Source organism: Lagopus muta, chromosome 23 (assembly GCF_023343835.1).
Source record: "Lagopus muta isolate bLagMut1 chromosome 23, bLagMut1 primary, whole genome shotgun sequence".
NCBI classification, from domain to species: domain Eukaryota; kingdom Metazoa; phylum Chordata; class Aves; order Galliformes; family Phasianidae; genus Lagopus; species Lagopus muta.
The window spans coordinates 770227-794529 of record NC_064455.1 but is presented as its reverse complement, the minus strand read 5'-3'; the positions used below and the strand labels follow the sequence as shown (position 1 = coordinate 794529).

The window sequence follows — 24303 nt, the reverse complement described above, 5'->3', positions numbered from 1 at the left end:
TTCATGCTACCTTATGTGATTTTTATTCTAAGACCTCTGAGATACCTTAGTACTGTCCATTAGCCTTGTCTGCCCATCCCTGTCAAGTGCTTGATTTTCACAGGTTAAGGACTTCCCCTTCATAATTTCTTCCAGATAAATACTAGTGGCTTAGAGAAGAAAAAGAGGCAAAAGCAGAGTTCTGTTATAATTTTGCAGGAGAGAAGTGCTGCGTGGGTTTTAGCTCTGATCCATGAGTCTGTGTCGTGCGGATGCTTCTGACACTGGTTATGCAAAATACTGTTGTAATGACAAAGTGCATATGTAAGTGTTCTTTTGAATAACGTGCAAGTATGTCCTGTTGGTCGGATGCAATCAAAGAGAATTATTTTGGCCTCAGGTCTGCTTACTGGAAGTGCCACATGGCTGCTTAGTGAGGTTTTTTTTTTTTTTTTTTTTTTGTTAAGGCTTAAGAAGAGTGTTGCTGTATTCAGTTACAAAGTGAGCTGTAGTGTCCGTGCTTTCAAGTAATCTGTGGACTTGAGTCTGTGCTGTTGGGGTTCTGGAGGCTACAGCTTCAAAACGTTCACAGAACACTTTCCTCTTTGTGACCCCAGTATAGGGAAGGACTTCATTTTTTTCCTGTGCTGTTCTTTATTCTGTGTCTGTAGAGTATTTTAGTCTAAAATGCTATAGCTGGTACCCAGTACCTAAACTGAGCAGCTGTGTGCTATGGAAGGACTGCTGCTTGCTGCTCTTTGTGTCATAAGCATGTTTTTTGTTTAAGAGTATTTGTATGCATTTAAGAATGTTCTATTATAAATAGGTATCTTCAAAAGGCACATCTTGAACATAGCTTGAAATTCTCTGCCTTATTTGTGTGTGCACACAGAACTGCTCCAACGTGCAGTGGGAGAGATGGAAGCGCAGTGTGCTCACATAGAGTGTGCCAGCACAGGCTGTACTTGTAAGGGAAAAGAAATAGCACTGTAGTATTTTAAGACTTTTTTTCCCCCTCTGGGTAACTGAATTTACACAAAGGGCATATAGGAGCTTCAGGGAGGAAAAAAAAAAAATTCTAACTGAAAGACTTAGAGGTAGAAATAAGTGTGGAAGTCGTGGGTGGTTAATGCAGAGAACTTGCTTCGCAAGAACCAAAATTGTTGTTGCTTTTCTCCTTTACCATTGTGATTTTCATTTAGAAATGTTACCAAAATGCAGTTGTTTGTGCCCACATGCTGTGCTGCTCGTCACCTCACCGTGTGCTGTCATTTCTCTCTCCAGGGTACCCTGTGCTGGCTCCTGCTGCCTACTATGACCAAACTGGTGCTCTTGTGGTGAATGCCGGGGCCAGGAATGGCCTGGGGGCACCCGTGCGCCTGGTGGCCCCTGCGCCAGTCATCATCAGCTCCTCTGCAGCACAGGCAGGTGAGTTCCAACCCAGCCAGATGGAAACCTGCTCCCACCACAGTGCCTCCGTGCACAGGGAGCGGGACTGAGCCCCTCTGTGCCCTTCTGGCAATGATGACTCACTTGCCCTCACTGAGATCCACTGCAGGGATTTTGTTGAGAGCTTCTTCTGGACTCGTGAGCTGAGCCTTGAGAAATAGCCCTGAGAGGCAGCGTAGCACAAACGGCGTCATTTTGCTGAATTTTGTGAGTTATTCCAATTGGTCTGCTGACACTCAGTTTCCCACACAATAAAGGGTATTAGCCTATGTCAGACTCCCTAATGAGAGCCTTGCTTACATAAAACGTTATATGCCTGGTCATTGCCACAAGTTGTTTTGGATTTTGTTAGGGTTGTTTTGGGAGTTCAAGGTTTAAAAGCAATTTTTCAAGCAAGAATCTGTGTGTAAGCATTCCTGACCAGTGTTGCTAACAGATTATGAAATGGGCTTTTAAATTGTTTCCTTGTAGCTCTGGTTTATTTTGCTTTTTTTCTTTTGCTTTGGAACCTGCTGGAAACAAAAGTATTTGGTTTTGATGTTCTTAGCACTGCAGGAGTGGGTTTCATGCACTGATTATTTCTAAACAGGTTCCTTGATTGGCTAGCACTGAGTGTGTGCCTGAGTTATTGGATCTCGGATCTTAGGGAACTTGTCTGATCCATGTAGCTGTAATAATACCAACAGCAGTCATAATAATTTTACACTTTGGTATTCGGTGGCTCCACGCAAGCCTGATGGAGGAGCACAGGTTTAGAGTAAAGAGGTGTTTGAAGAGTTTGATGTGAGGGGGAGATTTTCATCCTGAGGAAAAAAAAAAAAAGAAAAAAATCTATAGGAAATAAGAGGAACGTGATGAAACTTGACTTCCAACCGCGATACAAAATGGATTTTTCAAACTCTGCTTCCTATTACTTTCTCTACAGCAGTTGCAGCAGCAGCAGCTTCAGCCAACGGTGCTGCTGGGGGCCTGGCAGGAACCACCAACGGCCCCTTCCGCCCCCTGGGAACACAGCAGCCCCAGCCTCAGCCGCAGCAGCAGCCCACCAACAACCTGGCCTCCAGCTCGTTTTATGGCAACAACTCACTCAGCAGCAATTCCCAGAGCAGCTCCCTCTTTTCTCAGGGCTCCGCCCAGCCTGCCAACACCTCGCTGGGCTTTGGGAGCAGCAGCTCCCTCGGTGCCACGCTGGGGTCTGCACTGGGAGGCTTCGGGACGGCAGGTAGGAGCTGCGGCTGCTTCACTGGGAGCTGTTTGGCTTTCAAAATGCACACTGCGTTCTGATGAGACTTCTTTTAGCAGAGAATACCTTGAGATGATACATTAAATTTGTTCCGTGCATTTGACGCGTTGTCAGACATCCTTTTGCTGCTGCACATAAAGCTGTTGAACGGCTTTGGGTCACCTCGCCTTTCGTTGCATGTGCTTGGTGGAGATACTGGCCTGGCAGGAATCGGCTCCGCAGGGGTAACTGTCTGTGTGCTGACTCTTACTCAGCAGTGGCTGAGGAACTTGCTTCTGGTGGCTTGAGGACGGTGGTTTCTGCGCTTTATTCTGGGCACTGTTTCTATCTTACAGCCCAGAAGAACCCAGGACTTGTGGTTGCAAGAAATATGGAAGCTTTCTTTTGATTTGCTCGTAGGGCAGTTGGAGATGATGATTTTTTTCACAATGAAACCAAACCAGAAAGATGTCTGTGGGTTGAGATTTTTTCCTTTTATTTTTAATTGATTTTATTTTTGAAGTAGAACAATTGTTTTAATTGCTGCTTAGTCTTAGAGGTAGTAATTACGTCCTGGACTTTGCTGCTTTCATCAGTCTGAAGGGCAAGTCAAAGCGTGCCTTCAGAACCTGGTCCTTCAGAAGAGGCCGAGAGATGCAGTGCCCCCGAATCGAGTCGCTGCTTTGTTTGAAGGCTACTCTAAATATTTTCCTTAATCCCAGCCTGAAAATGAGAACCATCTTGAATTAAAGTAGATGCAGAATTCACTTCTTGCATTCCAGTTCATTTGACTAATTGAATTCAGTGACTGGTTTGTGCAAAGCTGAGGTGCACGAGCTTGTTTTCCCTTGATCCATGAACAAAAATGTGACGCTGTTGCTTCTAGAAGTTATGTACAGTCATGGAAAAAAAATGATTAATTCATTACAATCATTAACAATTCTACTATTAAACAAGATTTTAATGCAAAAATGATTATTTCTCAAGTGTGTTTGAGGAGGTTTTTATTTCTTGCAAATGAAAACTCTCCAAAATGTTTTTATGTGCTTAACTTAAATTCTGATTTCCATCTCAATAAATAAATGCAAACAGAAGTAAAAAAAAAGAAGCGACTCCTCAGCCGTTCTCTAATGTAATGAAAGGTGAGAAGGAGGGTTCCAAGGAAATGTACACGAAGCTGTATATGCTCTTAAGTAAAGAATAGGTGAAATCTCCCGGTGGATTTGATTTAGCTCTGATGCCCAGAGAACAAATATGAGGCAATGCTTGTAGGGAGATCTAATAACTTCCCTTAAACAAAGCAAAACACTGAGGGGAAAAGCCCTTTGAAGTGTACAAACCCTTCTTTTCAGGGTTCGGAAGCAAGATGCAAGTGCTTGCACCCAGAAGCCAAAATACTTGCTGTCATTTGTTTTTTTTTCTTCTGTCACTTCCTTTGGGTAGGTCGTATCTTCTGATCTTTTGGCTTTTGGAGCTGTATTTCTGGATGTCTTCTCTCAGAATGAAAGCTACTAAACTATAGGAAACAAAGGCAGGATTTGGGCTAACCAAGGATTTCTAACTTGACAACCAGCAACGTCTGTAATTACTGCATTTCGTTTGAGCACATGCGCTACCCTTAGGAAAGCAATACCATCACACCAGAGTGTTGCTTATGGGTCCTATGATGGTTTTGTCAGTTCTGCAGGCATCTTCAGGTTTTATGCTGTCTCAGCAGCTTGTTGTCCATGCTCACTCACCTCTGCTCTCATCCTCTTTCAGTGGCTAACTCCAACACTGGCAGCGGCTCTCGCCGGGATTCCCTGACAGGGAGCAGTGACCTGTACAAGAGGACATCCAGCAGTTTGACACCTATAGGACACAGTTTTTACAATGGCCTCGGGTTTTCCTCCTCTCCTGGACCTGTGGGTATGCCTCTGCCCAGCCAAGGACCTGGCCACTCTCAGACCCCACCACCTTCCTTATCTTCACACGGATCTTCTTCCAGTCTAAACCTGGGTAAGAGCCACAATGCCGCTGTCTGAGGTTACTGCTGCTCTGCTCTCCCTTTGTGCAGAGATGCCAGCACGGCCCTGCTGTGTGGGGGAGGTGTGTGTGCTCTGCTGGCTGCTCTTATTGCTGCCACAGATTCCCTGCTTTTGCAGGAGCTGGTGAATTGCTGAAGAAGGAGTTGCAGCACCTGTGTTCTGTGTTGGTGCCCCTCTCAGTAGCTGAGCTGTCAAATGGGAAGGGATGTGCATTGCTCCCTAAATTCTTCATCTCTAAATGAACATTACCTTGGATGACATTTCCAGGTGTTTTAAAAACAGTTTTCTCACACAGAGAAAGCACCAATTGTTTGTTATCCTTGAACTGAATAGATAAGTAGATAGATCCGTAAAGAGGTTGCAAAATATCCAATCAGTTTTCAATAATAAGTTAATTAACTTAGGATAAAGCTTCTTGTAACCGAAATATGTGATGTTATCTGGGGCAACAATTCTAGCTGAGGATTTTGGTTTTGCTTTTGGAAAATTCCCATCAGTTTAACATTATCAAAGCACATTTGCACGTGACTTTCTTAGTTTTGGTTAAATGCCTTTCTTCATGCAAGTTACATCTCTTAGTTGGCCCAGAACTGTGACATGCAATAAAGGCTTTAAAATAAAGCATGTATTAAATAATAAAGCAGTACTGATCTGAACTTCCTGAAGCATTCATTCCCAGGCCTCATAAACAAAAAAGATGGGTTACTCTTTGCATCTGTGCCAAATAATTCAGTGTTTGTTAGAATATTGCTTTGTTTTGGTTCTGTCAAGTATCTGTCTGGATGTAATGCAACTTCAGTTTCTCAGAATGCTTCCTACATGCATGCACACTCTGTTACTCATCAGATAGTGTATTTGTTTACTGAATGTGTGTGTGATAAATGCTGATTCTGGCTAAAGGTTAGTATGAAATAGTAATAAATAGGATTTTTGAGATCAGCCTTAAATTTACCATCTCCTCTTGTTCTGAGCTTTAATAGAGTTGCAAAGAGTTTTAAGCTTTATTTATGCAGCTCTATAGTTCTTAAGCTGACAGTTGAATAGCTACACTAAATTAATGCTGAAGACTAACCAGAGTCAAATTCTGGCTCTAGGAAAAGTCTGTTGCCCCCGCAGGCAAACAAGAATGAATCTTAAAAACTGGATCAGACAAGGGTTAGTGTGTACCAAGAACAAACACTGGAGGAAAAGGAGAGCTGCCATTTACACAAGTGGCCGTGCCCCAAGCAGTTAGCAGGGGTCTTCCCGTGCTGACAAGATGCTCCGTGTGGCAGCTGTCAGCCCTCTGGCTGCCTTCATGCCTGGTGGTTACTGCAGGAGAGGTCTCACAGCTGGCTGTGGGCTTTACCTTGAAATGTGTAGGGTCATTTTATTGTGGTGTCCTTCACCTGTAGTGTCAGACACACTACGAACGCAGTCGCCATTTCTTGGAGTTGTAAAACAAGTTTGAATGCTATGAAAACATCACAGGCGTTAAAGAAGCTTGAGGCAGGCTCCTTTTCTGGAACGGTATCAAAAATTGTTTGTGATAAAGAGGCTGAGAAGAGTTTCCTTAATACGTAGAAGTGAAAGGACAGATGGGAACACTCAAATGTGGCGTTTGCCAAGAGGGAAATTAGAGCAGCTCAGTTTAGAGCCAAATCCCATCACTGTGAGGTGTGGAGGAGTTGCTTCGTGTAGTTTAATTCCAAGGTTACAGGACAACTCAAGAAGCTGGTGCTGGATCCCATTTGCAGTCAGGAGAGGTACGGTTAGATGCTGCTTGTGTGGTGGCTTTGGCTTTGTCACGCAGGGATGTAAGAGTTGGGTGTTTGCTGGGCTTGTTGTAAAGGTTCAGCTCCTGCTCTTGTGGCTTCCTTGAGAGCTCACGGCTGTGAAAAATGGTGTTTGTCACATTACTTCTGGTGCTATGAAGTGGCCTTGTGAAATATCTGGGCAATCACAAGTACCTGAAATCAGCATGCAGTCCTTGTGAGAACTGCTGAGGGAGGAGAGCTGAGCTAAATACGTGCTTTAAGCTCAAAGGTGTGTGCAGCATGTGCAAGTGTGCATAGCTGAGACAAAAGCCCTGTGGGTTTATATGGTGAAGGTACAGCCTTCCTCTGTCAGTCTGTGTAGAACAGAACTGTGCCGCGCCTGATTCTTCTGCACAGCTCCATGTGCTGAATGCTGTCAGAGTGCTTAGTGTGGGCAGCCAGGTGCTGGCATGGCCTGATGGCTGCACACAGCTTGCAGACCTTCTCTTGAAGCTTGTTCTGGCTGAGGTCACAGAAATCTGTCAGTACCAGCAGCTTCATAGAATCACACAGTGACTCGAGTTGAAGATCAAATCCCAGCCCCTGCCAGGGGCTGATTGCTACTCAGCAGCTTTGCACATCTGTTCTCTGGGACTCTGCCCCTCTGTTCCACCTTGGTGTCCCACAAGCTTCATCAGTGCTTCTTCCCCCTGCCCCTCCCCCCCCCATGTGGTTCTTGAACAGGGAGCATTTCCATTCTGCTTAGATCACATCTTGTGGTCCCACTCACACATTAGGGTACAGGAGCTTAAGATGCTCAGGAGTTTGAAAGATGGGTTTCAGAAGCACTTGTGTTACTAGGAAACCTGTCCCTGCACGGTCTCTGATTCCCAGTATGATGTTGAACCTTACAGAGAGACCTTCAGTCAGCATCTCCAGCAGAAGGGAGGCCCTTAAGGAAATGTGAGTGGTTTAGCTAGACCCTTCAACATGATCAGAAGCTTTGGCCTTACCTCTGGTAGAGAAGGCTGTACAAAGGATACTTTCCCTCTGAACTAAGAGATGGGACATAGATGGTAACAGCATCAGTGCTCAGCTCTTTCCACTTACAGCCATTTGTAGCAGATCAAGAAGCAGTTTTTCATTTCAGTGCACTGTGCCATGGCTCTGACCTGCTCCAGGCTTTGGAAAAACAAAGGGTAACTGAGTGCTTGGAGTGCAGCGGAGACTCAGTACACCACTGCTCATTAATTTGGCTTCCTTTACCTTAGAAACTATTGATTTCATATTCCCTTTGCATTTGCTTGTCCTTCCAGCAGTAAGGAATATCACTTAGTCACTCGTTAGAGCTCTTAATTAAAAAATCAGCTAGAGACAATGCTGGCCACGCCATTGGCAAAGCAGCACAAGGAAGAGATGGGAACGGGAAGTTCTTGAGTTGCTTTCCTCCTGAGAAAGCAGAGGTTTGGCAGCAGGTGGGGAGCAGTCAGAACATGCCTGCCTGCTCAGAGATGGGGAAACTTAATTGGCCCGTTATCAGATACTTAATTCTCATATAGCGTTTCCTGCATGGAAGCTTCCTTGAGGCATTGCTGGCAGGGAGTGCAGTTCACTCTGTTCTTATTTTTTTTTTTTTTTAATTAATATATTTTAATTTTGGACCGGCTGTTTGCATGGCTGCTGGGAGAAGGCCTGTTCTCTTTGCAGACAGACCTACGGACCTTTGCCTTCGAAGGTCTTCCCTCTCCTCCATTGCAAAGATCACTTGTGGATTTTTTTGGGTGGTTTCCCTCGCTGCCTCCTGTCGGCTGTCCCGGTGGCACATTCCCATGTGATAGGAGTTTTCTCCTTAACAGATCTCTAGCCGGCTCTAGAGTAATCACACACCCAAGTAGCTTGCAGCCTTTGGCCAGCAGAGGGATCCCAAGCCTGCAAGAATGAGTCCTGTGCTGTGCTGCTGAAGCGCAGTGCAGAAAGTACAGGCAAGAAAACGGCCTTTACAGGTTTAAGCTGACGGCTGTCAACACTTGCAGTTTCCTGACTGTGTGATGGATGTTTCCCAGGCCTGTTACTGGGTAACAGAGTGCTTTCTTAGTATGAATGAAAATGTTTAGTATGTATTTGAAAGGATTCTTTGTGATCCTCATTGATTTTAACTTACTGGTGTTTATCTGTATTGAATAGTGATTTGTTTTGCAATCTTTTTCTACTTGCTTCTTGCTGCCTTTTTGCTGTCTAATTTTGCTTCAGTTCTGTCCCTACACCTGTGACATTTGTTTAGATGGGGTTGGGTCAGCAGCAGAGTAGGTGGGGAAAAAATGGAGGTGAGGAACAAAATGAAGTAATTTGAAATCTCGAGTTAGCAGAAAATGCAAGCAGTGGATTGACATGTATGGTTTAGACAATGCCAACAAGTGAGGAGCAGAAGTTGTCCAGGCTGTTCTTTTCTGAACTCTTCAGTTCATCCCAGCCTAATACACGAGTGCCATGCTAAGGAGCTGCTGGAATTAGTCCCACCCAAATTATTTTGGGGGCAGTTGGTTTAGCTTGGTTGAGAGTACTTGCCTATTTGAACTGTGTCATAAATCCATCTTGGTGGAAAAGGAATAATGAGAAGCAAAATGCCATGCGAAGGCTGTGCATTTGTTTGAAACGAAACAGCCAAGGGATTCGTTTGCATTTTTCGAACCCCTTTGGTTTTTATGACTTGCAGGAGGGCTCACGAATGGAAGCGGCCGTTACATCTCTGCTGCTCCTGGAGCTGAGGCCAAGTACCGCAGTGCCAGCAGCGCCTCCAGCCTCTTCAGCCCCAGCAGCACGCTGTTCCCCTCGTCTCGCCTGCGCTACGGCATGTCTGACGTGATGCCCTCCGGCCGCAGCAGGCTGCTCGAGGACTTCCGCAACAACCGGTACCCCAACTTACAGCTGAGGGAGATTGCTGGGCACATCATGGAGTTCTCCCAGGACCAGCATGGATCCAGGTGGGATTTAAAACCTTGTGCCGTAGGCAGTTTTTGCGACAGCTGCTTTTGGATTTGACGTGGTTTGGGGCTTGCATTGCATCCTGAAGTAAAGGAAAAGGAGGTGTGAAAAGACATTAAGCTGGGTGATGTAACACTGATCCTCCTTTTCGTGGGCTGCAGTCAAGTTCTTATAGCATGGCTTCCCTCTCCAAAAAGGAGTTTGCTTGCTAGACCCGCTGGTACAGCTGAACTCATTTGAAAGCTGCCTGGATGTGAGACCTTGCCATGTCACTCTGAGACCTGCTTTGCTTGAGCCTTTGGTGTATGGATAATGGCACGTTGGCACACACCTCATGAGTGCCACCACTCAAGGTTTCAGATTGCTGTGATTTAGGGCACTTGTTTTCCAAAGACCTGTATTTTGTAAAAGCTCAGGGTGCGAAGGTTATGACTGGATTTTTGTTAACAAATGCTCTGAGGACGCATTTGCCAGTGGCATCACAGCAGCCTTATTTTTCAGGTTTATTCAGCTGAAACTGGAGCGTGCTACCCCAGCAGAACGTCAGCTTGTGTTCAACGAGATCCTCCAGGCAGCTTATCAGTTGATGGTGGACGTATTTGGAAATTATGTCATCCAGAAGTTCTTTGAAGTAAGTCTTCATTTCCTCTATTCACAACTCTTGCTCAGATGCCTGCTCAGATGTCCTGAGGCATAGGCTGAGTTCTTAGAAGCCATGCCATTTGGCTCAGCTTGGGTATCTGGCTACACTGATGTCATTTCATCTCCACGTGCTGCTGTATCATTCCTGTCAGGGTGATTGTAATGTAGGACTAAAAATCTCTTCTGAAGAACAGATTTTGCCTTTTGACCTGAAAAAGCTGGAAGAATAAATCACATACTGAAGGGACTGAGATCCAAGTATTAGTTTTCTGTCTCAGTGGATGCTGCACTGAGCTGTCAGTTCTCGTACTTAGAAATAATACAAACTTGGGAAAGCACTTGTGTTAAAAACACAACAGACAGCATCCACTGAAGAAAAGTGTGCGTGTCCATGCAAGGGGAGTGAGCAGCTGCTTCTCTCTCCTTCTTGAAACTGGTCAGTCTCTTCTTCACTCAGCCTTGGTGATTTTAGTTTGTTTTTTAGTCCAGTAATTTTATAGCAACCCTCTCAAGGGTTACTGCATTAGCAAAGTGGCTCTGGAATCTGTTTCTAATGTGTCAGGCATTATCAGAGCCAGAACAAACATCTCACTTGTGCCTGTTTAGTTCCATTGAGCTATGGCTGTTATTTTTTTTTCAGTTAAGTACAGTGTTTCTTGTTTAACACTTCGGTATGACAGACTGGGAGGGCTGCTGTGCTGCTTGACCACACGAGGATTTTGTGCTTGTGGTGATTGCTTTTAATCTTTCCAGTTTGGCAGCCTGGAGCAAAAGTTAGCCTTGGCAGAACGTATCCGTGGGCATGTTCTGTCCCTGGCTTTGCAGATGTATGGATGTAGGGTGATCCAGAAGGCCCTTGAGTTTATTCCCCCAGACCAGCAGGTAATTGTAAGTTTCAACTTTAACTTTCTTCTTGATGTTGAACGTTTCTTGCTGTTTGGTGACATGAACTGTAATCTTCTGTTACTCGCGGTCGTGTTTGTGGATGGTGTTCTTTTGGTTTGGTTTATGGTACATCTGTTATGTTTCTTGTGCATGATGAGTAAGTATGTGATACTGTTCTCAGATCTCACTGTCATCTCCTTATTCCACTGAGCAGCTGATGGCACTGGTTCTCTGTTAATTCCCTGCAGTCAGATGATATAGGCTAGCTGCTGATGGAATTATGAATGTTAGTATGAATGAGAAGATGCTTTAAGATCCCCTGAGGTAAATGGTGCCAAAGTTTTACTTTGGCATATTTGCTGAGGTACTGCTGCTGTGATATGTGGGTCAGTACCCTGCTTCCCACAGAGTGAGGCATGTGAGGAGCCCCTAATTCCCATCAAGCGAGGCAGAGTTGGATAAGGGCTGATAATAGCCTCAAATCTACTCAAAGCTCATTAATAAATCAATTCCAGTAGGATTTTATTAACAGTGAATTAAGATGAAAAATACACTCTGCAAGCTAGCTACTAAAGGTGTTAGGAATCATTATATAGGAGTCTTAATGTAGGTTATTAAGTTAGGAGAAAGAACAAAGCACCACCACTAACAAAAGACACTGAAGTAGAATTTAGAAGTGTGCGTGTTCCTTTTGGGTCAGGCCCAGGTTCACTTGAGTACTGCCTCGTGGTGGCTCTGTGCCAGCACAGTGATGAGGGGCAGCACAAACTGGCCCTGCTGGTCCAAGGATTTCCCAGTGTCTTCTAGAATGCTGTTTTGTGAGTACTGTGTGCTCCTGAAATGCCTGGCTTTGTATCAGTTCCAGAGGTAAAATGTCTGTGTGTAACTATTGAATTCCTCAAAAATCACCTACTGTTTTCCATTATAAAGCTTTCAGCCTGCCTGTGCTATGTTAGTCATATCTAGAACTTGCCTGTTGATTTCCCTAATTATGGTATAATATTAGCTCGTGTTTGTAAAATACAAGTTCTTCTCCTGGTGATGAGTGAAGCTGATACTTAGAAGTTTGTGAAGTTGGAATGTCTTACATTTCTGTCTGAGGGGAGCAGAGGAGGAGGGAACAGTAAGTGCATAGCAAAGTTATATATTGGGGGAATAATAGTCTCAAATGTTTAGGTTAGGAACACTCAGGTTTAGGAGGATGCTCATGTGTAATGAAGAGTGGTCCCTCTTCAGAACAGTGGTGTTGTGGGTGGCTGCTGTATTGCAGCAGGTTTCATCTCAGCCCTCAGCCACTGGGAAATTTCCCTGGCATTACTGAAACACAGGGGTGTATCGTTCATGCCTTCCATGTTCTCCACGTTCTTCCTCTGTGCTTAGCAGCAAAGCTCTGCCTTTATCAGCCATGAATCCTGGTGGTGCTTTCTGTTTCTTTCTCTCCTCCTAATAGAACGAGATGGTGCGGGAGTTGGATGGCCACGTCCTGAAGTGTGTAAAAGACCAGAACGGTAATCATGTGGTGCAGAAGTGTATTGAGTGTGTGCAGCCTCAGTCCCTGCAGTTTATCATTGATGCATTTAAGGGACAGGTAAGTTCTTTCCACAGCAGGGGCTGTGTTTGGGGGCTCAAACACAACTCACATCAACTCACGTGTTTGGGGACGGAACATTTAGCAGGTGTTAGCCTACAGTGTGAGCCTAGGAATTCCTCTGCCATCTCCCTTTTGCCATTTTCAGGTTTATCACAGTAAAGCAGCCTTGTAAACATCTTTACTGCAGCAGTTAATATTTCTGACTGATGGGAAGAAAGCATGTGTGTTATTAATTTATCTTCTCAGTAAAGGTGCCGAGCAGAGTCTTCTGATGAGTGTAGTAAATTTTCATGGTGATTCTCTCTGTGAGGAGGCTTACAGGCTGTACTTCCTGAGGGTCTGAGATCAGGGGCAGAACATGAGTTTTGTCTCACAAAGCATAGTTACTTGTGCTCCATTATCCCAGTGCTGGATTTGGGTTGTGTAGCTCCTTTGTTCTGGCTGTAGTTGGCTTGTCTTCCATTACAAAAGTGCTGTTCTGGGTGTTTCCAGCTTCAGCTTAATTGGCTTTGGAGAGTGACTTTGAAGTACTGAGGGTTTTGCCACGGGGATGTGAGGATAGCCTGGGGTTATTATAGCAGGAACCAGACTTTATTAGCTTGTCTGCTCTTGGAACATCTGCAAAAGTGTTGACTTGCTTGGCTGTGTCAAAACAAGCAGGATTCTAGCTGGGAACTTGCTCAGCAAATTTGCTGGCTCACATTTAGCTTTGGACCTTCCCTCGGGGAGTTAGGCAAGGCAGAAACACATCTGGGAACTTGGTGGATGGCAGTGAAATTTCTTTGGCCAGCTGTCCTAGTTTCAACTGAACTTTTGTATGCAAGCTTAAACTTAACTACCTCAAGGCTTTTTTCTTCTATGGTTCATTGCATTCGAAAGTCTGTTTTCCTGCCCACTTTACTGAAAATAGTTATTAAAAATTCGTAGTCTGCCTCCTTGACATCAGTGCTTGGATTTGCTACTGCTTTTAATTTTAAGCCAGCAAACAGGACTTTGTGCTTTAGACAGAAAGCTACACAGCAATAATAAAATGAATAGGTGTCATGTTCTTAGCAACAGATTTTATAATCCTTTAGAAATGAGGAAGAAGGTTTCTTGTTGTCACTTCTGCTAAGCACAGTTAAGACTTTTAAACAAATCCAGATACATGAGGAAAATCCTCTGAGTATTTTTAACCTTTCTGCTTCATACTATTTCTTACATAGCTTTAATTATGCAACTGGCAAGCAGTATGCTGGATTTATTCTTCTGAAACTTTCAACACAGCCTCCAATAATGCTTGCCCATCCAGGTGTTCTTTGTATTAATCAAGATACTTTACCTTTTGTTTCCTGTTCATAAATGGAGAAGATGAAGCTCAGGTAGGGATGCAGTGTGTCTGCAGCCTCCCTGTGGCAGTGATGTGGAAGCAAATGTTTGCACTGTCTCAGCTGCAGTGCTGCAAGCAGAGTTCTGGAGCTGCCGTTACCTCCCCTATCCAGGAGAACCTGCACTGTTCATTGAATTCCAAAAGGTTTTGGGGTTCACCAGGACTAACAGCTGTGTTGCTGCCTGTGCTTGTCTGTTGTTGCTGGATGCAGGTCTTTGCGTTGTCCACACATCCGTACGGCTGCCGTGTGATTCAGAGGATCCTCGAGCACTGTCTTCCTGAGCAGACTCTTCCCATCTTGGAGGAGCTTCACCAGCACACCGAGCAGCTTGTGCAGGTCAGTGTGGGAGCAGGAGATGGTGTGCTGGGAGATGTCCTGAGGTTGCTGGTCTGTACTGGATAGCTAGCGGCCTGTTTGGCGTTGGGGCTGTGTGAGCATCGGGTGGGGAGGAGCAGAAAGGAATGGGGCAGGCAGGGAAAGCATCATCACTAATCGTTTTGGTTGTGTGCAGATACCCAGCAAATATCAGTGTTGGATTTGAGTCCTTTTCTAAAGGAAAATGAAGTATTGAGTAGGAATGTATCCTAATGATCTCAAAGGAGTTGATGCAAAGGGCTGATGGCGTGTAGGAAGAGAACATCCTGAGATGTTCTCCTTCTTGCCTGCCTTTCCTTCTTGCAGTCCTTCTAAGAGCTCTTTTTTCTTAGGACTTGTGCAGTGGCACCCAGTGGGCACAATGTGGAGTGAGTCCTGTTCTATGTGCCCCTGTGTAACACACTGGGAGTGGGAAGAGGTTGGGCCTGGAGGTGAGGCATCAAGGCATGCCTCTGGTGCTGCTGAGTACCTGTGTTGTGCTCTGAACATGGACACATTTCAAATAGGAACATACAGGAGAACAGTCTTCTGTAGCTAGAACTCTGCCATCAATTTCCAGTACATGTTTGATATTCTGGAACCTGGAGAAAGCAGTAAATGGAAATGAGAAATTACTGATGTTTCGTGTGCAATGAAGTTTTACAGTTTCACAGAGTTTTGATGAGTTTTACAGTTGGTACAAAGATGTGGTGTTTTTCCTCGTGCAACTCCAGAATGCATGTTTTTGTGCAGGTGGGAACTATTTGCATGATTTAAAAGGAAGATGTTTTGATCAGGGTTCAGTCAGAGTTTGTAAGAATTAACGTGCTTCGATTTGAGTGGTTCCTGCCCAGATTTTCATGTGCTTCTATTTCTCAAACAGGATCAGTATGGGAACTATGTTATCCAGCATGTACTAGAGCATGGCCGGCCTGAGGACAAGAGCAAGATTGTAGCAGAAATTAGAGGCAATGTGCTTGTCTTGAGTCAACATAAATTTGCCAGGTATGAATTTGTTCCTTAAAGTCTCCACACCCTGTGGGAGTTTGGACACATGCTGGAGTTGTGAAAGAGTTGGGAGTGGGGTGTAGGGAGGTGAAAGGAGGTGAAAAATAACTTTCTGTTGAACAGCAGAATGCAATTTGTAACTGCTTAAAAACTGGAGTGAGCGACTGGCAGGGCAGATTTTACTTGTGAGAAGGGGATAAAGATGTAAAAGAGTGATTTGAGTCCAGGTTCTTGAACCTGAGCAGGAGCTGTGGTGTTTGTGGCCTTTGTTAAGTAGTCACTGTCCCTTGGAGAACACAGCATTAGGAGCTTTTTGCTGTCTCTGGGGGCAGTGTCAAGTCACAGGGACCTGGGGAAATCAGTGTAGCAGCGGTTCTGTGCATCCCACTCTTAACTGAAGACTCTGATTGTCATATGCAGAGGCCTTGTGGTCCTTTTTGAGATACGTGCAGAATGCCCCTCCAGTAATGTGTGTCTGCCTCCTGGGGAAACTGAAGTGGTCTGGGGTTGTTAGTCCAGCTGCAGCAGAGCTTGAGCATGGATAGAGGCAAAATTCGGGTGCTGTAGGGGATGCTAAAACAAAGCAACACTTCCCACACTTGTGAGCTGCTGTTGTGGGTGCTTCTTGCCCTTTGCACACGAAGGCTGAGCTCTTCACAGGTTTAATACACCTCTATCTTTGTGATGGGGAAGGTGGTGTGCTGCTGCTTAGGAACTCCAGGGAAGTACAGCATTAACAGGAATTAGAAGAGCGTGGTCTGAATGCTGTTGTTTCAGCCTTTTCCTCCCTGTTAATTAGTGCAGGGTGTCCCCCGAGCTGAGCTCTAGTTATGGTAAATCATTTGGTGATTTTGTGATTCAGGCAGGGGTGCAGAGGATGAGACTAGCAAAACTCTCCTTCCCTAACCATGTGTTGTATTTAACTTTGCTCTTCAGAGAACAGAGACTGCTTATCTGATATATTCAGTAATTTTGGAAGTTCTCTGCCTTTGCTAAGATCTTTCATTCCTGGTTGTACTTCTGTTGTTACAACCTTGGACCTCCATTCCCATTGAGCCCCACTGCTCAGAAGGCCAAACAAACAACAGCTCATCTGTTTCTCCAGGGTGTGCTGTGAGAACAGACATGGATCTCAAACGCAGCGTCACTGTAGAGGTGCACAAATAAATTTGGATGAAATAAAACCTGAAGTGGGCACCTGCCCCAATTTCCACTCGGATCCCAGGAACGTTGGGGTGCTCGTGTCCCGTTGTTGCATTTCTGCACCAGCACATGTCTGCTGCAGGACAACCTGTGCTTCCAGAGAATGAAAAGCCCAGGAGGGTGGCTGTGTGCTCACCATTGTCTCTCTTTGACTGTTACAGCAACGTCGTGGAGAAGTGTGTGACCCACGCCTCCCGTACGGAGCGCGCCATGTTGATCGATGAGGTGTGCACTATGAACGATGGCCCTCACAGTGCCTTATACACCATGATGAAGGATCAGTATGCCAACTACGTGGTGCAGAAGATGATCGATGTGGCAGAACCAGCTCAGAGGAAGATCGTCATGCACAAGGTGAGCGGCTGCTGTCGACTGATAAGGACCCTGTGTCTTCAAAGTGGCACTGCCACACTGCTTGCAGGGAGGAAACAAGTTTGATAGCTGCTTCTGCTTTTAGAATTTCCTGGCAAGTGGGGAGTCGCAGAGTTGCAGGAAAATACTAGTTGGTGTATGAAAATAAGAAACACTGAGAGGCTGTTGGACTTAAAACCAGCTGGTTGCTTCAGGCAGTCTCTTCTGACCCAGTAACCCAGTTCTGCACTCGTGGCATAGTGAATGCTGATTCAAACAAAAAAAAAAAAAGGCAAAGGCTACTTCTGCTGTAGCAGTGCCACCAGTCAAGTTTGGTGCTTGCTTGGCAAGGTGCCTTCAGGAGGTCTGGCAGTGATGACACACTTGCCCTCTCTGAGAACTCTGCTTGCTAATGAGAGAAGCTTTACGTACTCAGCAGAGCTGAGCCAGACCTCGAGCACTGAGGCAGAACTGCTGGGTGCATTTCTGCTGCTTGTCGCTTCACATCCCTGCTTTCCAGCCCCGGTCAGGAGAGTTTGACTGTCTGCTAATGGGGCACGTGTGTTTTAAGTGTGCTTTTTGATGAGAGGCTTTCATGGATGCGAGGGCTTCACGTTGGTCAGAAATGAAGGCATTTGGGAGTTAAGCACTGCTGCCACTCGTGCCATCCGAGGCTTGTATGCCTGCTTCCCATGGGCAGGAGGCTCTGAGCATCAGGCAGTGTCTTCATCTTCCTGCTCTGTGAACAGCACGCATACAAATGAGCTCATCTTCAGATGGACTCATTCTGAGGTGTAGGAGTAGTTGCTTTAAACCCAAACCTGCGTTAGTCCAAAAGAAATAATTAAAATAAGTGTGCAGGTGGACATAGACAGTCCAGCAGCAAAATGACCGGTGTCTTTGCTGATCCTTACGTGAGCTATGGATATGTCTTTAAAAGAAATCCCTACTGGCACGTTCTTCTTGTCAGGCAGCCTTGTGAAGAACATGCTAATTAGGTTATCAGTGGGGCTGTCAAAAATAGAAGTAGGATGACAGCTAAATAAGAGTGGCTGGATATGAAGATTTCAGCAACGTTATCGAGCTGAATGAGAGCCTGGAAAAGCAGAACACGTCGTGTGATCTTAGGCTGTAAAAATTGCTCGTACTGCAAACAAGCAGTTTGTGTTGTTGTGCTTTTGTTAACAACAGCACGGCAACTGACAAACTGATGGTTGGAATTATGTTCTAAAAAGTTTTAGGAATGAAGATAAACAAAGAAGTGTTGGACCTGGGAAGCTTTCCTGTGCCTTAACCTCTGGGCAGCAGCCAGACCTTGCAGGGACTGCAGTGTGGGGAGGGCAGAGGCCGTAGATCAGATTGTTCCCAAGTCTGGTTCTTGAAGTTGAATTAAGCAGCCAGTGAGTGAGCTGAAGAAATGGGGAGGGTTTCCCATGGGAGTTCTGGTCAGCCCTGGCCTGTGCAGGTCGTGGTGGTGCCATCTGTCCTGGAAGCAGGGAGGAGAAGGGAGTGCTGTGCATCGTGGTCAGGCTGCTTCCTCCTCCTGTGCGGTTCCCACTGCAGGGTGAAAGGGCTGTTGTGGCTGAGTTACTGCAGAAACTTGCTGGCAGTGTGGGATGTTTCTTGTGTAGTAAGAAAATGAATTACTCTTATGTCTCATTCCTCTGAAACTGTCCAGGAGAGCTTCAGCAGCATGATAGCACAGCTGGAACAGTGCTTTCCCTTGTTTGGGTACTCTTCCACTAACAGTGGCTTGGCTTCAGTTACAGGAATGACTGGAGTTGGAAGCAACTTCTATTCTGAAATAGTATGAAATTGTAATTCCATGGATTTAAAAAAAAAAAAAAAAAAAGTATAGTAAGTGTTGGGTTCAGAAAGAAGCTAAACTCTGTTCAGCCCAGGAATGCTGCGTGCCTTTCTCAGCATCCCTTAGGCTCACAGCTGCAGTTCGTACTGGGAGCCCTTTCAGGTTTGCAGCACTTGAGCAGCTCAGCCTGGAAAGAGGAGGGCTGTGCAGGAGCTGCTCAGTGCCCTGTGATGCCTGTGGGTGCAGCATCCAGAGCAGCGTGGGCAGCAGGTGAGGAAGGCGGTGGTGTTCTGTGCTCCCTGCTGTGAGGCCTCACCTGGAGCACTGCATCCTGGTGTGGAGCAGCACAGCACAGACTGGGGGCTGTTGAGCAGTGCAGAGAAGGGCTGCAGAAATGCTCCAAGAGGTGGAACAGCTCTGTGTGGGGACAGGCTGAGAGTGGGGCTGTGCAGGTGGAGAGGAGAAGGCTCTGAGCAGACCTGAGAGCAACCTTCAGTATCTAAAGGGGAGTGACAGGAAAGAAGGGGAGAGCAGAGCTGTGGTGGTAGAAGAAGGGGAAATGGTTTCAAGCTCAAAGATGTAAATTAGATATAAGGAAAAAGCCTTTTACAGTGGGGGCAGTGGCGCAGGTTGCCCAGAGATGTGGTGGTGCCCATCCATGGAGGCTTTCAAGGCGAGGTTGGATCAGGCGCTGGGCAGCCTGCTGGAACTGTGCACGGCCCTGCTCACTGCGGGCAGTCGCACCAGGTGCCTTTGAGCTCCTGCTGCTCTCAGGGCTGTGGCTCCCTGCCTCCCCTGCAGCCGGGCAGCGCTGTGCAGGCTGGGCTCCCTCTCTAAGCCTCCTCCTCCCTTTACGCCCTGCAGATCCGGCCCCACATCGCCACCCTGCGCAAGTACACCTACGGCAAGCACATCCTGGCCAAGCTGGAGAAATACTACATGAAGAACGGCGTGGACCTGGGGCCCATCTGCGGGCCTCCCAACGGCATCATCTGAGGCAGCCGGCAGCCAGCAGCGTGCGGCGCGGCGTCGCGGTTGCTGAACTACTAAAAGAAGAAGAAGAAAAAAAAAGCCTTTGTAAATTTCTTTAATTTTATTATGCATAACATGTACTAATTATTTTTTTTAATTAACTGATTGCCCTGCTGTTTTACTGGTGTATAGAATACTTGTACATAGGTATCAAATGTACATGGAAGGCCACATTTTTGTTCACTGTTGTATCTATATTCCAAATGTGGAAACTTTCAGGGTGGTTGGTTTGAAGTACAAACAAAACACGACGTTTTTAATCCATCTGCCTTGCAGGCAACTCTTTGCAGATACCCCTTGTTCTCCTCTGACTCAGAAGTCAGCAACAAGTTTGGGTTTTAGTTGAGCGGCGCGAGGGACGCATTAAATGCTGTTATAAATAGGGAGAAAAGAAAAACCGACTCGCTGTGGAGCTTCAGTTTAAAGAGAATTAAGTTTCTGAAACTTTTTAATGGCTTTATTTTTGGGTTCCTTTTGTTTTAGCTCTATAACTTGCTAACGGAGGTAGCGTAGTGCTCGTCTGGGCAGGAGGGGGGGCACGGCCAGGAGGGTTTTGAAGCCGGGGGGCGGGCGTCCTTCACTGCCTGCTCGGTTGTCCTGCTCACGGGGAGAGACACCATTTGATCATTTAGCATGAGGAAAACAAACCCAACTCGGCTTTGGTCTTGCTTCTATAAATATATAGTGTATACTTGGTGTAGACTTTACATATATAAAAATTTGTAGTATTTTCTTGTTTTGATGTCTGATCTGTATCTATAATGTACCCTAGTAGTGGAACATACTTCTGACTGTACAATTGTACATTTGTAAACCTCTGTAATGTAAATGTGGAGAAGTTTGAATCGACATAAACCCGTTTTTTGGTAAGAAAAAAAAAAAAAGAATTAGCAAAACCTGTGCATTTCAGTGTATATTCACACCTTTTATGGTCGTAGCATATAGTGTTGTATATTGTAAATTGTAATTTCAACCAGAAGTAAATTTTTTCTTTTGAAGGAAATGTTCTCTTTATACAGCCTAGTTAATGTTTAAAAAGATGCTTGGTTTTATTTGTCACCTAGTTGAGCGGTAGCGATCCTTTCTAAATGTTCTACAAAACGATTCAGTTCAGAATAGTGTTTTTTTGACTCTTACAAAGTAATGTTTTGCTTATTTTGTGACAGTAAGAAACGAAAAGTGCAAAAGTACAGAACCCCCCTAGTTTTCCTTACAATCAGAACCCCTTTTCACCTTGTAAAGTGTGAATCACCTCCCCTTTTTGTACAGAAGATGAACTGTATTTTGCATTTTGTCTACTTGTAAGTGAATGTAACATACTGTCAATTTTCCTTGTTTGAATATAGAATTGTAACACTACACGGTGTACATTTACAGAGCCTTGTGTATATTTCCAATGAACTTTTTTGCAAGCACACTTGTAACCATATGTGTATAATTAACAAACCTGTGTATGCTTATGCCTGGGCGACTATTTTTTGTAACTCTTGTGTAGATTGTCTCTAAACAACGTGTGATCTTTATTTTGAAAAATACAGAACTTTGGAATCTGGCCTGGTGCTTCCTTCCCTCTGCAGCCCCCTGCCCTCCTCCTGCCTCTTCCCTTCTGCCTCCCCTGCGCAGGGCCTGAGAAGGTGGAGCAGAGGAGGAGGCAGAGCTCCCTGCCCCATCCTGGGCTGTTGCTCCTGGCAATTCTTCCCCTCAGATTCTGCTTACGGCCCTTGGAGCCTCCAAGCTCAGTGGCAGCACAACATCCCTGCACCCTGCTGTGGGGCAGCTGTGGGGTGAATGAAGATCCGCCTGTATGCTGTGAGCTCCTGGTCGCTGCAGCTCTCGCACAGGGGGCAGATGAAGTTTTCCCCACCACCTCTGTGCTCTGTGCTCTCGTTTTGCTCTCAGGCAGGTGCTTGAGTCACCGGCCCTCAGTGTTCAGAAACTGTTTGGATGTGGTGCTCAGGGACGTGGTTGGACTCAATGGTCTTCAAGGTCTTTTCCAACCTGAGCCACTGTTTCTCTTCCATCGCAGCCTTTCGGCAGCGTGGGTTCCTGTGCAGTTTGTGTTTGATGCGTGAGGAGCAAAGGTCGGTGGTGAGGTGCAGCACAGCACTGAGTGCATGGTGGTGGCTGAGAGGCACAGGGCTGTGGTGGCTCGGCTGAGCACTGAGCTCAAATCTCTGTGGAAACTTCCCTGACTCGCAGACCTCATTCCCAGGAGGCGCTCGGTGCTCAGCTCCGATCCACGGCAGGGTGGGCAGCGTTGGGGTGGTTCCTCCTCACCTGCATCGTTTCTCACCTTTACCTGGGGTTCATCACCAGCTGCTCTGCATGAAGGTTGCACATTTCTCAAGCTGCTGGGGCCCGTTGTCCCCTGATGAAGAGCTCTGGGGCTGTTCTCCACCCCCTCGGCCGCATTTTTTTGCACACCCCTTGTCCTGACCTTTGCTCCATCCTGCTGGCTGTGATCCACAGCCACATCTCACCCCATCAGCTGCGTCCCGTCACATCAACCTGTGACCCACCATCAGCCTCATCCATCAGAGCAGCTTTGTCCCACCGGGTCCAGTTGTGACCAGCGAGGTCAGCCACGTCTCACCCACGTCCTGTCATGGCCACAGTGTCCCACCACATCACCCACGTCATCATGTTCATCATCATCGAATGGCCTGGGTTGAAAAGGCCCACGATGCTCATCCAGTTCCAACCCCTGCTGTGTGCAGGTCACCAACAGCAGACCAGGCTGCCCAGAGCCACATCCAGCCTGGCCTTGAATGCCTGCAGGGATGGGGCATCCACAACCTCCTGGGCAGCCTGTTCCAGTGCCTCCCTCTATGTGAAGAGCACCCCACCTCATCACCCGTGTCCCACCACCCCAGCTCATCACCCAGAAGCTCGCCAGGCCTGTGTTTCCCACCACGTGGAACCATTAAGGACGGGAAAGACCTCTAAGATCCCCGAGTCCAACCGCAGCCCACCCCGCCGTGCCCGCTGCCCGTGTCCCTCAGCGCCGCATCCCCACTCTGGGCCCTGGGACTCCTCCAGGCTCGGTGACCCCTCCGCTCCCCCCGGGTTTCCCCACCGAGCTGCTCAGTGCAGGGAGCGCCGGGAACCGCTGCGGGGCGGTGCAGCCTCAGCAAAGGGTTCCTCCCCGCTGGCACCGAGGCATCCTTTATTATTATTTGCATCTCGTTAATTATTGCACAATTAAGGCGGACAGAAGCTGCAGCGGAGCCCTGGGGGCGGGCTGAGGGGATCTGCTTCACCTCCGCCCCTTTGGGTGCCCCCGCTCAGGGACGGGCCGTGAGCTGTAGTCGAATTGGGTTCATTTCCCTTCTAAATCCCGGTGATGTCCCTTTTTTGGCTGCCTCCCCGCCCCACCTTCTCCCCTTCTCCCCACGTCTCTCCCGTCCCCTCCCAGCTCTGCCCGTGGGTCCCGCTGCCATCTGCCCCACGTCCCCTCCTTCATTTGCCCCAGGTCCCCTCGCCATCTGCCCCTCGTTTTCCTCCATCTGCCACGGGATCTGTCCCTGAACTCCTCTTCCACCTGCCGCGTGTCCCCCTATCTGCTGATCTCCCCATCACCTCTGCATAACTGCATCCACCCCTGAGTCCCCCTCATTTATCCCTCCCCATTCATCCCTGCTTCCTCTGTCCCACTTAGCCCAGCCCCCTGTCTGCCCCGTGCTGTTCTCTCTACCCTTGGATCCCTCCATCTGCCCCTGGGTCCCAGCAATCTGCTCCAGATCCCTCCCTGTCTACTGCCAACCCCCTCCCTCCTCCCCCCCCCCCCCCCCCCGGGCTTTTCCATGCCCCCTCTTTGTACCCCTGGGTTCCCCCCATCTGCTTACTCCTGGGTACTTCTCCATGCCCTGCTATCCACCCTAGGTTCCCCCACCTGTCCCCTTGCCCCCCTGTTTACCCCTGGTGCTCCCCTATCTACCCATTCATCCTTCTCTGTCTCCATGCCTTCATCTGTGCTGAGGTAACCCCTATCTACCTTTGTACCCTCCCCATTTGCCCCCATGATCCCCTACTACCCCTGACTACCCCCTATCTTCCCTCATGCCCCTCTAACTACCTCTGGGTATCCCCACCTATTCCCATACCCCTCTTTCTAGCCCTGGGTACCCTGCCTACTCCTGGGTACACCTGGTCATCCCCATGCCCCCACATCTACTCCTGGATGCCCTCTATTTCTCCCATATCCCCTCTAACTACCCCTGGGTACTCCCCTAATCTACTCCCCTATATCCTCTCTATCTACTCCCATGCCCCCTAACTACTGTTGGCCACTCCTCTAAATGCCCCATCGCCTTCATCTACCCCCGATACCACTCCATTTACCCCTGCATCCTTCCCTATCAGCCTCCAAGCCCTCTATCTACTCCTGGATACCCTCCTAACTGCCCCGAAGTCCCTCCCTGAAGTCTATTCCCTCCTATCTACCCCTGGATCCTCCCATTCGCCCCTACATCCGATTACCCGAGTTTCCCTGATCTTCCCCACTCCTCCCCTCCCTACCCCCGGCTTCCTTCCCCCGTAGCCCCGCATCCTCCCCATCGCCCCTCACTCTCCCTCCCACCCCCGGGGTAACCCCAGTCCGACACCCCCTTATCCTCCCCCACACCCCCCCTCCACCCCCCTTCTCCCCCCAGCTCCGATCACATC

General features: G+C 47.2%; 1 protein-coding gene and 1 non-coding gene across 11 annotated transcripts in view; both read left to right on the top strand.

Moving 5' to 3' along the window:
• The window catches only part of PUM1 (pumilio RNA binding family member 1), a 67607-nt gene extending 46416 nt beyond the window's left edge, over window positions 1-21191 (top strand). For 6 of the 10 annotated variants that reach the window (XM_048968695.1, XM_048968687.1, XM_048968692.1 and 3 more), the window contains 11 exons: window positions 1264-1407; window positions 2354-2650; window positions 4412-4648; window positions 9127-9394; window positions 9897-10026; window positions 10791-10925; window positions 12373-12510; window positions 14094-14219; window positions 15121-15242; window positions 16610-16802; window positions 19471-21191. In XM_048968695.1, coding sequence (XP_048824652.1) covers window positions 1264-1407; window positions 2354-2650; window positions 4412-4648; window positions 9127-9394; window positions 9897-10026; window positions 10791-10925; window positions 12373-12510; window positions 14094-14219; window positions 15121-15242; window positions 16610-16802; window positions 19471-19602 — 1922 coding nt within the window. In that variant the 3' untranslated portion in view covers window positions 19603-21191. The remainder of the gene's footprint in view (window positions 1-1263; window positions 1408-2353; window positions 2651-4411; window positions 4649-9126; window positions 9395-9896; window positions 10027-10790; window positions 10926-12372; window positions 12511-14093; window positions 14220-15120; window positions 15243-16609; window positions 16803-19470) is intronic. The other 4 variants (XM_048968696.1, XM_048968693.1, XM_048968690.1 and 1 more) reach the window with 2 other exon arrangements.
• On the top strand, window positions 17165-17250 carry LOC125683984 (small nucleolar RNA SNORD103/SNORD85). The gene has a single exon (XR_007373188.1). It is a non-coding gene; the product is annotated as a small nucleolar RNA SNORD103/SNORD85 (small nucleolar RNA).
• Window positions 21192-24303: the final 3112 nt, after the last annotated feature.